Raw genomic sequence first — 13,836 nt, forward strand, 5'->3', positions numbered from 1 at the left:
ACCTTCGGGCCCGTCCCAACAGTCAGTCCTGGTTTAGTCCTGGTTCAATCCTGGTGTAGTTCTGGTTTAGAACTGAGACCTGGACCAGGACTGAGACGAGAATTGAGACCAGGATTGAGACCGGGACTGAGATCGGAACCAGACCAGGACTGAGACCGTTGTAGTCCTGATTCAGTCCTGGTTTAGTCCTGTTTTAGTCCCGGTTCAGTCCGGCATCACAGTTTAAGTCACAGAAACACGAAACGGCTGTTATCCTTTTTTTTTTTTTTTTTTTTTTCATTTTTCATTTAAACACAAAATCAAAAACTGAAAAAACAAATCATTATCTATTTTTTATTATCATTATTATTATTTTTTTCTTTTTTTTTTTCTGTTTTTTCCCTAATTTTGGTTTTGGAGACAAATAATGAAAAAAATAGTTGTTTTTTTCGTTTTCTTATTTTTGGTTTTATTTTGAAAAACAAATGAACGAATGATACACAGATTGCACAGATTTATCTAAATGTATAATTCTGAAGCCCAACTTTATGCACTAATGGTTTATGTTTTATCTGTGTCAAACTGCACCCAAAGGCTCACCCTCTTTCTTATAATCATCTCTGAAATTAGCAGCTCTCTGGCGTATTTGTTTTGTAAAAGTAGCTCATCAGGCTGCGTACAATTCCTTTAAACTGGAAAATACTTTGCAATTTCTGAATCAAAATTACGTTTCGGTGAGCAGCTCTTTTGTATTTTTCAGCAGAAATACAGAATGTTTTTGAGCGTGTGGAGGGACGGAGCGAGACAGAGACACTGGTGCTGATATTTTGATCTATGAATGAGGTTTCTATAGAGGAAAACGAAGATTATAACTTTATTTTTCCATGTTATTTTTCCATCTCGCGACTGAGAATGAGCAGAGTATTTTGGGATCTGTTTGGGTTTATACAGGGATGGTTTTAAAGACAAGAAGTGAGACTGTGGACTGTTTGAAAACTGAAATAACTCAAACTGTAAAGGTCCAAAATTACACAAAATGAACACAATCGTGAGCTTTAAATCATCTCAGAACCCGGAGTTACATTTCGTTTCATTCGCACATGTCTGAGTAAATAAACCGACTAAAGAGAGAACGTTAATTATTTAAAATGTTGTTATTATTTTATTTTGCTTGTTCTGGATTTAACGTTTAAGCAAAACTATTATTAAACATTTATTTTAGTAAGAAAAGGTTTAACATTACACATCTCGAAAGAAGAGAAAATATACAGATGTTGTTGAAATTTTTCAATAAATATTTAGTTTGGCGACTTTGACGACTTAATCCCAGTTTTTAATTTTGTCCTCTGTGAATTTGAGTTTGTGAAAGTTAAAAAATATTCCAAAATAAAAGCAGCAATTTAAGGTTATTCTGGAGTATTGGAGTGTAATGTCGTTCAATTGAGTAAAAAAAAAAAAAAAAAGCTGTAAAATAACTTTAAAACTACCACTAAATGACATCACAAGGTGGATCGGAGCATTTTGAGTTTTGGGGATGTACGGACTAATAATAAAGAGTTACTTAAACATGTGTGAATGAAACAAAACACAACTCCAGGTCTGTTTTTGAGGAGGAAACAAGATTATAACACGATTTAAAGCTCACAAGAGTCAGTTTTGTGTAATATAGGAGCTTTAAGCAAATGTAAATAGCTTTGAAGGGATTTATAGAGCAGGATATGCATGTTGAGTGTGTTTACGTGAGCTCGAGTGTCGCGGTTATGATCGGGTTTTGTGAGTATCCTGGTTTTGTGAGTGTCCATGTAGAGTTCAGTCTCCTGGATATGTCAGTATCCAGGATTCTGTGGCCTGTAGACGCAGTATCCTGATGTACCGACAGTGTTGGGAAGGTGACTTTTAAAATGTATTCCCCTACAGATTACAGATTACATCCACCAAAATGTAGTTTGTAACGTAATCCAATAAATGACTTAAAGTGAGTAATGTAATCTGAATACTTTGGATTACTTGATTTGCTGTAGAGAAGCAAAGACGAGGAAATCTTCACATAAGTCTGCTAAAAGACAATTAAAAAGCCCAGTCTTTACTTAACTGTATTAAAAAATATTATTGATAGAAGAAGAGGAGACATGGTCCACGCAGCATGATTTAGTCCTGTTAAATCCTGTTTTAGACCTGGTTTAGTCCTGTTAAATCCTGTTTTAGACCTGGTTTAGTCCTGGTTTAGTTTAGTCCTGTTTAGACCTGTTTTAGTCCTGGTTTAGTCCTGGTTTAGTCCTGATTTAGTCCTGGTTTAGTCCTGGTTTAGACCTGGTTTAGACCTAGTTTAGACCTGGTTTTAGACCAGGTTTGGGCCTGGTTTGGGCCTGGTTTTAGACCTGGTTTTAGACCTGGTTTAGTCCTGGTTTAGTCCTGGTTTAGACCTGTTTTAGTCCTGATTTAGTCCTGGTTTAGACCTGTTTTAATCCTGGTTTAGTCCTGATTTAGTCCTGGTTTAGACCTAGTTCAGCCTTGGTTTTAGATCTGGTTTAGACTTGGTTTGGACCTGGTTTTAGTCCTGGTTTAGTCCTGATTTAGTCCTGGTTTAGTCCTGGTTTAGACCTAGTTTAGACCTGGTTTTAGACAAGGTTTGGGCCTGGTTTGGGCCTGGTTTTAGACCTGGTTTAGACCTGGTTTAGTCCTGGTTTAGTCCTGGTTTAGTCCTGATTTAGTCCTGGTTTAGACCTGTTTTAGTCCTGTTTAGTCCTGATTTAGTCCTGGTTTAGACCTAGTTTAGACCTGGTTTTAGATCAGGTTTAGACCTGGTTTTAGACCTGATTTAATGTCCGGCAATGAGTGGAATTACTGAAAAAAAAAAAAAAAGGAATACTCTGAAATGTAAAAACAGGAAAATACCTCTGTGTAATCCATTTATTTCAACCAAGTAACTGTAATCCAATTACCTTTCACTGAAACAGTAACTGTAACTGAATACAGTTACTCATAATTTGTACTCTGATTACATAACTCTGGTACATGTAATCTGTTACTCCCCAACACTGTGTACTGAGCATGTGCGAACTCAAGAAACAAAAACAATAGGAACAGATATTTTACCGAAACACCTCAAACTCCAACCAGGACTTTTAAAATAATAATATTTTATACTTATAACAGAGTTTCCACTCTTTTTCACTGACAAAATCTGAAAACTTTTCCATGACCTAAAGTGAATTTTCCATGACTTTACAGCACCTACATGTGTAAAATTGATCAAACTTTTAGGGCTAAATATGAAATGTTAATCCTTTTCACTCACCTTATGGTTTGAGATTATAGTTTTTTTTAACGTTCAAAATCCTGTCAGTGCGTTTATTGTCGTCTTTTTTAAACAAAAGGCGCAGACGTTCAGAAATAATCATAATAATCAAATGAGAATTTAACAGAACGATGGAGTTGTGTGAAAGACACAGAGGTGGGACCAAGTCGTTGTTTTGCAAGTTTCAAGTAAGTCTCAAGTTTTTGACCTCAAGTCCAAGTCAAGTCCCAAGTCAAATACAGGCGAGTCCAAGTCCAGTCTCGAGTCACTGGTACATAAGTCCAAGTCAAGTCCAAGTCGTCTGCTTTGAGCTTCAAGTCATCTCAAGTCCAAAAAGTCCAAACCAAAGTACCAAATAAAGCTTAGATTTTTGCAATTTATATGAATTTTCTGATAAATTGTACTTTCCAAGTCATAGTATATTTATATATGAGTATTTATAGAAACGTCTAGAAAATTTGTAGAAATTGATTTAGTTAATTTTTCTTTTTAAATGTTTTGATAAGATCTGAGTGTGAATCATTACAGGCAGAACAGAAAGAATTCACATTTAAAAGTGCTTCTCAAATCTTTTCAAGTCACAGGCCTCAAGTCCGAGTCGAGTCCCAAGTCTTATTCCATTTTATCAAGTCAAGTCTCAAGTCCTAAAAAATGTGACTCAGATCTGACTCGAGTCCAAGTCACGACTCGCAAGTCTCAATCTCTGGAAAGAGACTTTCATAGAATTTACAAAATTCCATGATTTTTCTAGGCTTGGAAAATGACATTTTCAATTTCCATGACTTTTCCAGGACTTCCATGACTGTGGAAACTAGGGGTGTGCAAAAATATCGGAATATCAATATATCGTATCGTTTAATGTGATGATACAGTATCGATATCGTGGGCTATTGTAGCGATATATCAGCAAGAGTATTTTTACGTGTGTTTTACTAAATTATTTTGTTACAGCTACAGTTTTGTGGCTTGTGGAGTGAAAGGAAACTCATTTATGCGACACGTTTGACATTTTCACTGTTTTGAGGATTAAAATGTTTGTGTTTCATATGAACTTTGCACAAGAAGTGGTTTAACAAAGACTTTTAGTATCATAGCCACGATTTAGACTTTATTATTTTATTGAACCGTATCGAATCGATTTGAAATATATCATATTGAAATCGAAAGTGCACTGTACCGAGGTATGTATCGTATTGTGCCTACGTATCGAGGTATGTATCGTATCGTGGTATCGTATGTATGTATCGTATCGTTATGTATCGTATGTATCGTATCGTATCGGCTACTATCTTCTTAATGATCCCAGCTCTAGTCTACTGTTTAATGCAACCACATTTTAACAGCAGGCTCATCTCTGTGCTGGTTTGTGTTGGTTTTGAGCTAAACTGACGCTGTGAGATTTTGTATTTTGTTATATTTTTCTAGAGCTGGGTATCATTAAAAAGTTGCCGATACGATACACACCTCGATACATAGGCCACGATACGATACATACCTCGATACAGCCACGATACGATACATACCTCGATACACAGGCCACGATACGATACATACCTCGATACAGTGCACTTTCGATTTGATATGATATATTTCAAATCGATTTGATAAAAAATAAAGTCTAAATCGTGGCTGTGATACTAAAAGTCTTTGTTAAACCACTTCTTGTGCAAAGTTCATATGAAACACAAACATTTTAATCGTCAAAACAGTGAAAATGTCAAACGTGTCGCATAAATGAGTTTCCTTTCACTCCACAAGCCACAAAACTGTAGCTGTAACAAAATAATTTAGTAAAACACACGTAAAAATACTCTTGCTGATATATCGATACAATAGCCCACGATATCGATACTGTATCATCACATTAAACGATACGATATATCGATATTCCGATATTTTTGCACACCCCTATATTTTTCAACTGTTAAATTGACTTTTACTGACGTTGGGACAGAGCTCCACAGTCTCATGCTCTTACTTGAACGTTCGTCTTCTTTGTTGTTGTTAAAAAAGCGTCAAGTTTGCAAAGTTTCTACACGTTTAGCTCCTTGCCATATCCGTTACCATAGCAACCAAATCTAAATATCCAGGATACTCAGATTCCTCGTGTTTCTCTGAGCGCAGGTAAACGCCAAAACCAGAACACTGTCAGAACCGGGACACTGATGCTCATGTAAACGCTCTCACTGAGAATTCACATCATCCAGACACGGTTTTGTTGCTTCATAAAATCATAAACATTTGAAAGTAAAATGATTATAAACTGTCCTGTTCGTGTAGTGGACATGAGTGTATTCCTGACCTGTTTATAAAAAGCAGATTTATTTCTATCATATATTTGCTTGTGAAATACACACCAGTGAAAAGTTTGGACTCACCCTCTCATTTAAGTTATTATTATTATTTTTTTTCTCACCACTTTCTACATTTTAGACACACACAGAAGACATAAAATATATGAAGAAACTTGTCAGGTGGAGGCTCCGTCAAATGTTAATGCTTTGTCTGGAATGTCGCACACTATGGCTTTAAACCTTTTTATCTTCATGGAAACCAAACTAAACCAAGTTACAGGTCAGATCTGTGGAGAGGCGATGCTGCTCACACTCAGAATGCCTGTTTTTTGTTTTTTGTTTTTTTTTAGGTATTTTTGTGCTGTAAAACCACCTGGAATTGAATTGAAAATATAGAGCTGTTTAAAGTCATACTGTGGAACATTCCAGACAGAGCGATGACGTCTCCATGGAAACAAGCAGGTGATGGACGCCCAGCCAAAAAGTGACATATATAGTGCACCTTTAAATAACTATAAAGCAAAAGGATGGCAAATTTATTTATCACTATTTATATATATTTTTTCTTGACTAAATCCATATATTTGGTCTCTTCTGTATGTAAATAAAATGTAAAAAATATTTTTTTTTTATTTAAAAGCATTGAACGAGAGGGTGTGCTCTGCAAAAAACAATATCTAAGTAAATTAAAATTACTTAAATTAAGAACATTTTACTGTATTTGAGTCAATTCAACTTAAGTAAAATGATCTACCAATGGAATAAGTGAGTTTTTCTTAATTCAAGTAACATTAAATTTTTATTTTAAGTGCAGCAAGATGTAGTTGGGTCCAGTCAAGTGGTAATGGAGGGAAACAGGGGCAGATTTTTGACATTCAAATGTCTCTTATTCAGAAACTAGAGGGACTATTGAAATAAGTAAAGTATCAGAATGTAGGAAAGAGTTACACTCCAACAGGGTCAAGTTAAACCTGTGATATTCTTTCAAGTTGTTGACAAAAAATTAAAAAATTCATGTCGGTAACGGAGGGAATGAAATATGCAGCACTTTTTGGGCAATAAATCCAAACAGTGAAAACTCTTGGTTCTCACTTACATATCCTTAACAAACTGGTTTGAATATTTGCTTCATATAGTTTTCTACCATATGGTACAAGATTAGGTTGAAAAACCTCTTACTTTTTGACTCATGAGATTTTTTATTAAGAAAGGTCATGGTAACGGAGGGAAAAGTAACAGAGGGAAAATTGTTCAAACAAGTAGAAGGTGCAGGATTTTACATCATTTGTCACTTTTTTCTTCTCAATACTTTAATATTACTTCAAAATGAAAGGAAACTATTTCTATAAAATATGTCAGTCCTTCCAAGCAAATTTTTATCATTTTAAATTTTTTTTTTTTTTAAATCTTGTACCTTCATCAACAGTTCAAAGATGGAATAACACAAGATATGATGAAATACATCCATTTATTTACATGATTTTTGGGTCTTTGAAATTTGGGAAATAATTTTTGTTCCATGTTTCATACATGGTCTGTTTAAAACGTATGGAACTTTAGAACCAGAAAAAAGGTCAACACTTTCATAAACTAGAGTACATATGTATCTGTTCAATACATTTTTATATCAGATGCATTAACTTGGATTTTTGGCCTTTCTGTTTACTTCTGCTTGACCGGGCCCAGTTTCATTATTTAAATACAAAAAGTCTTGCTCCGTTGGTAGATCATTGTGAAATTTACTCAAATCATGATAAACTTTCTTAATTCCAGTCGTTTTAACTTGCCTAGATTTTAGTTTTTAGTGAAGAAAAATGTGGTATAATTTTCATAACTGGCTGTGACGAACGCTCTGCCTGCTCACGTGTGACTTCCAGCTGTGTGAAACTTCAAATCATAACAGTTTGTCTTATTTAAAACTCATAATAAAGAATATTTAAACAGCATTTGTTTGGTTTGAGAGGTCGTTTCCGTTTATTTCAGTACAGTAGGATCTGAACATGGGAAATGCATTGAAATGTACAGTATATTGTAAAAACTATGAGGTATACTTCGACTACAGTAACAATATTAAAAGAGAGAAGAGGAGGAGGAGACGGGAAATCAGATTATCGTAGTCTGATTAGGATCATTAGGATTTCACGTTTTTACACAAAACTGACTCTTGTGAGGTTTAATTCTCTCAGCGCCAAAGTCGACTCAAGTTGACGAGATGAAGTAAGTCTGAATAAAACCGACGATTTTTACAAATATGGTGTAAAATTTCATTCAAGCTAAACCAGGACTAAACCAGGACTGAACCAGGACTGAACCAGGACTAAACCAGGACTGAACCAGGACTAAACCAGGACTAAACCAGGACTGAACCAGGACTAAACCAGGACTGAACCAGGACTGAACCAGGACTAAACCAGGACTAAAGCAGGATGAAAATAGGACTAAACCAGGACTAAAGCAGGACTGAACCAGGACTAAACCAGGACTAAACCAGGACTAAAGCAGGATGAAAATAGGACTAAACCAGGTCTAAACCAGGACTAAACCAGGTCTAAACCAGGACTAAACCAAGTCTAAACCAAGTCTAAACCAGGTCCAAACCAGGTCCAAACCAGGTCTAAACCAGGACTAAACCAAGTCTAAACCAGGTCCAAACCAGGACTAAACCAGGACTAAACCAGGACTAAAGCAGGATGAAAATAGGACTAAACCAGGACTAAACCAGGATAAAACCAGGTCTAAACCAGGACTAAACCAGGACTAAACCAGGACTAAAGCAGGATGAAAATAGGACTAAACCAGGACTAAACCAGGATAAAACCAGGTCTAAACCAGGACTAAACCAAGTCTAAACCAGGTCCAAACCATGTCCAAACCAGGTCTAAACCAGGTCTAAACCAGGTCTAAACCAGGACTAAACCAGGTCTAAACCAGGACTAAACCAAGTCTAAACCAGGTCTAAACCAGGACTAAACCAGGTCTAAACCAGGACTAAACCAGGACTAAACCAGGTCTAAACCAGGATAAAACCAGGTCTAAATCAAGTCTAAACCAGGTCTAAACCAGGTCTAAACCAGGACTAAACTAGGACTAAACCAGGTCTAAAACAGGATGTAACAGGACTAAATCATGCTGTGTGGACATGTCTCCTCTTCTTCTATCAACAATATTTTTAATTTGGTTCAGTAAAGTCTGGGCTTTTTTATTTTCTTTTATCAGACAAAACTTCTTATGTGAAGATTTCCTCGTCTTTGCTTCTCTACAGCAAATCAAGTAATCCAAAGTATTCAGATTACATTACTCACTTTAAGTAATTTAATGGATTCCGTTACAAACTACATTTTGGGGTATGTAATTCGTTTTTGTTCCCGTCTGCTTCTCCAAAACTACAAAAATATTCATAATTTTCCAAAAAAGTGAACAGAAAATGAGGAATGATGATGATTGACAGGTGTCGGGTCACAGCAGCTACTCCAGTTTTCATTTTACATCTATGTACAAAATACACTTATTATTATTATTATTATCATTATTATTATTATTATTATTATATACACATGGTACAATACAAATTACTCAGGTCCGTAAAAGCAACGATTCAACCAAAAACCATTACCAGAAATTAAAATACAGGAGCGCACGAATAACATTTTAGCTCTGTAATCAAAGAAAAATATATTACTAAAAATATTGTAATACTTTTATAATATTTCTAGACATTCCTGCTTTACGTATTGGACAATTTCTCATCAAAAATAGTTAGAAATATGATTGCGAGCACAGACGGAGCAGTGGAAAAGTATAAAACATGTATAAAATGGAAAAAAAAAAAGCACAGCCAGTTGTCAAAATGGGAATTGTTATAGATATTTTGGAGTGACATCGCGCTGGGGGTGTTTTACAATCAAGTGTATCATTCGTTCATTTGTTTTTCAAAATAAGAAAATGAAAAAACAACTATTTCTTCATTATTTGGCTCCAAAACCAAAATGAAAAAACAGATAAAGATTTGTTTTTTTCTGTTTTTGTGACTTAATGCCGTGATGCCGGACTTTTGCGCCGCATAAACCAGAATTAAACAAGACTAAACTAGGACTAAAACAGGATTAAAACAGGACTGAGTGTTGGGACGGGCCCCGGAGTTGCGCCTGCATATACTGTCGGGTAATCAGGACTGAGACCAGGACCAGACCGGGACAAGGACTGAAACAGGGATTGAGACCAGGACCAGAGCGGAACTGAGACCAGGACTGCGACCAGGACTGAAACCGGGGCTAAACCAGGTCTATACCAGGACTGAACCAGGACTGAACCAGGTCTAAACCAGAATTGAACCAGGTCTAAATCAGGACTAAACCGGTCTCAGGACTAAACCGGTTCTGGTCAGTCCTGGTCTCAATCCTGATCACCCGACAGTGACAGAGACCCGACACCTGAAACCAGGACTAAAACGGTCTCAAGTCTGTCCTGATAACCCGAAAGTCCCCACACTCAGTCCAGACCTGTTTCAGTCCTGGTTCAGTCCTGGTTCCGTCCTGGTTCAGTCCTGGTTCAGTCCTGGTTGTTCCGTCCTGGTTCCGTCCTGGTTCAGTCCTGGTTCCGTCCTGGTTCAGTCCTGCTTCAGTCCTGCTTCAGTCCTGCTTCAGTCCTGCTTCAGTCCTGGTTGTTCCGTTCTGGTTCCGTCCTGGTTCCATCCTGGTTCCGTCCTGGTTCAGTCCTGGTTCAGTCCTGGTTCCGTCCTGGTTCCGTCCTGGTTCCGTCCTGGTTCCGTCCTGGTTCAGTCCTGGTTCAGTCCTGGTTCAGTCCTGGTTCAGTCCTGGTTCCGTCCTGGTTCCGTCCTGGTTCCGTCCTGGTTCAGTCCTGCTTCAGTCCTGCTTCAGTCCTGGTTGTTCCGTTCTGGTTCCGTCCTGGTTCCATCCTGGTTCAGTCCTGGTTCAGTCCTGGTTCAGTCCTGGTTCCGTCCTGGTTCCGTCCTGGTTGTTCCGTCCTGGTTCAGTCCTGGTTCAGTCCTGGTTCAGTCCTGGTTCAGTCCTGGTTCCGTCCTGGTTCCGTCCTGGTTCCGTCCTGGTTCAGTCCTGGTTCAGTCCTGGTTCAGTCCTGGTTCCGTCCTGGTTCTGTCCTGGTTCCGTCCTGGTTCTGTCCTGGTTCCGTCCGTATGCGGCACAAAAGTCCAACATTGCAGTTTTGGTTATCAGTTTTTTCCATTTTTCATTTAAACACAAAATCAAAAACTGAAAAAACAAATTGTTTTTCCATTTTGGTTTTGGAGACAAATAATGAAGAAAATAGTTGTTTTTTCATTTTCTTATTTTTGATTTTATATTGAAAAACGAATGAACCAACGATACACGGATTCACTTTCTCTTCACGATCTTATTTACACCAAACATCCCAACGCGTGTACGTCCCAGTTTCGAATTCTGAAAATGTGGGTCACCCTAGAATTGTCACTTCCAGCTAAGTCTGTTTTTTCTGGTCAGATCATGTTCAAATAAAACTGAGAATCAAATAAAAATAAAAATGACAAATTAAAATCATCACACCCCCAGGGAATGTTGAGGACATCAGCTGCAAAGTATCAAAAGTTAAATTAAACTCTAAACTAAAGGAACAAACAAATAAAATGCTTCGTAGTGTTTGGCATTAGGGCTGCACAAGATATCGTAAAAGTATCGGTGATGCAATAATCGATATTGCTAAAAATGAAATATATATCACAACAGCTCTAAGGTTCTCCATCAGATAGATTTTTTTATTTTTTTTTATTTTTAAACGAAAATGTGACGTGAAAAACTTCAGATTTTAGATGAAACATTAACTTTTTTTTTTCAGCCTGTGTGGAGAGGGTTGTCGGTTCGATTCTCTCTCAAGGTGCTGGCTGTTGCGTTTCCCGACTCTAGTCTAGGAAGGGCATCTGAGCAGATCTGTTTGGCGTGTTTGATCCACAGAAACATAATAAGATCTAGAACATGAATCAAAGACAGCGCCACCTATTGTGTGACGATAGAAATGGCAACTTTTAGGTAATTTCAGGGTTAAAAACATGTAAAAAGTTATGAAAATAGAAATGTGTCAATACAAAATCTGACCTATGTGAAAGCCGAACATGAGCAGTTCATTTTACATTGTAGTCTATGGTAGAATTCTTTGTGGGGCTAGAACAGAGAGACTTCTAATCAAACTCTCGTCTGGAGGTTTGTGTATTGGAGTTTACTGTTGAATAATAAAGGTGCACTGTGTAACTTTTTGGCTGAGGGTCCGTCAGCTGCTTGTTTCTATGGAGAGGTCATTGCTCTGCCTGGAAGGTTCCACATTTATCGTATTTTTCGGACTATAAAGCGCACATAAAACCCTTAAATGTTCTCAAAATGTTCTCAAAATCACCTTATAATCCAATGCGCCCAAGTCAAGGTCAACGACGCATGACTCCAGATTCGCCTTTAGTTCAGCGAGCTACTTTCGGTGGCTGTGGGCCGACTGAGCATGTGCAGTAGTGTTTTCCTCCAGCGAATGCACGAAAGCGCATGGACGGAGTGTGGTCTTGTGTATCACGTGATCACTTCGACCAATCGGAGCGAGAGGAGCTACAGCGGAGTCGGAGCGAATGATTATAAAGCGTTTTTTAAGACAACTGAAGGATTTTGAGCTGAGAAAGAGAAGTTTATGATATAAAAATAGGTAAAAATCCCCATAAAATCCGACATTTTTTAAAGTTGTAGGTGCCCTGTCAGACAAACACGAGCAGTTTGTGATCACATTGCGAGAAAAATCTATGAGAAAAATCATTTCTCGTCCCAGGGGATTTTTTTCGCTGTAGTACCAGTGAGTGGCCACTACACCACCTGCAGGCAGCTACAAGCAACAACACCCTTCATTTCTTTTAATAGCTCCATGGGTGCACCTTATGTGTTAGTTCTGCTTGTGCTTACTGACCTCAAACCGATTTTATGTGGTACACGGCTCTCAAAAATCTGTTAAAATATTTAGTACGACTTTGGTAAACTACGAAGCCGGCTATTGTACGGCTACTGTAGTCAAGAGCATATATACTGTAGTCAACAGACATATATTCCAGTGTCCTTTAGTCCGACAGAAGCTGAACTGCATCAGCGCACAAGAAACAAGCTGTATTTTTCAGAGCTTATAGTTTATGCAAATGAGCCATGTGGTTTTTAAGTTTAATTTCTGTAAAATATAAACAAATGTGCGTAAAGCTGCATTAAACACATTTTTACTCAATGTATATTTGAGTCCTCATAGGAAATAAAAAAAAACAAACTTAAATGATCCACACACATTCACATTTATAATAAACATTCCCCAAGACAGGGAGTAAACGCCGGGCGAATTACACCACGATCTGCCGATGGATCGTGGACGCCTAGACTAAGAAATCAGTCTCAAGTGTCGTCCGTTTGTTTCTCTTAATGCCCCTTATAATCCACTGTGACTTATGTATGAAAATAGATGAGAATTCAACATTATCGATACCGCGCCTTAAAATTCAGTGCGCCTTATAGTCTGAAAAATACGGTATTCAATTACAGATGGTTTTATGTCTCAAAAATACGTCGAAAAACAGGTGTTCTGACTGTGAGCGGGGTCGCCTCTCCACAGATCTGACCTGTAACTTGGTTTAAGGTTTAATACGAAACTGTGAAACATTCCAGACAAAGCAGAAACATTTGATTGACTCTCCACCAGAAAAGTTACACAAAATGCACCTTTTTTAACTCGACTTCTCCAGGTCTTATTATAGATCCATGGTTTTTACTCCTCTGTGTAAAGTCTATCTTAATTTAATGTGAAAATTAAAAACATGAAGAAAAAAAAAAGACATGTGAAAGGGTTAATAACTTGCAGACATTCAGACACTGGGACGCTGCTTCGTCTGTTCCCAAAACGTGGTCAGGGTACACGGGGAGTTTGCTACAGTCCGATTGGTCGCTCTGGAGCCCGAGCGGTGCTACAGGTGATGCGTACGGTTGGTGCAGACGGGTGCGAGACAGGTGCAGAGAGGTGGGACTGACAGGTGTCTCCGGCCCTCACGAGTCCTCCTGGGAGAAGGCCCGGTGGGTCTGGGGGAACCTGTGAGCGCTGTAGTCCGGGTCGTCCCTCACCCTCTCCTGGATGTCCCTCTTCACCTGAAAAACACAAATCGAAAATCAAATACTAATAATTGATCCTAAAACTTGTATCAAAAACTAAAAAAGTCACATTGACAAGACAGCAATAAAGCTTTAGAATGATCTTGAGCTGTATCAGAAC

The 13,836-nt window shown here is 37.9% G+C and overlaps 1 protein-coding gene across 1 annotated transcript in view; it reads right to left on the bottom strand.

Moving 5' to 3' along the window:
• Nucleotides 1-7,531: 7,531 nt before the first annotated feature.
• bag6l (BCL2 associated athanogene 6, like) overlaps nt 7,532-13,836 on the bottom strand; it is a 35,849-nt gene continuing 29,544 nt past the window's right edge. The window contains 1 exon segment of the mRNA XM_055157014.1: nt 7,532-13,712. Coding sequence (XP_055012989.1) covers nt 13,614-13,712 — 99 coding nt within the window. The 3' untranslated portion in view covers nt 7,532-13,613.

This window comes from Boleophthalmus pectinirostris, unplaced genomic scaffold, assembly GCF_026225935.1.
Source record: "Boleophthalmus pectinirostris isolate CB_2022bp ecotype Guang Dong unplaced genomic scaffold, ASM2622593v1 HiC_scaffold_21, whole genome shotgun sequence".
Lineage (NCBI taxonomy): Eukaryota > Metazoa > Chordata > Actinopteri > Gobiiformes > Gobiidae > Boleophthalmus > Boleophthalmus pectinirostris.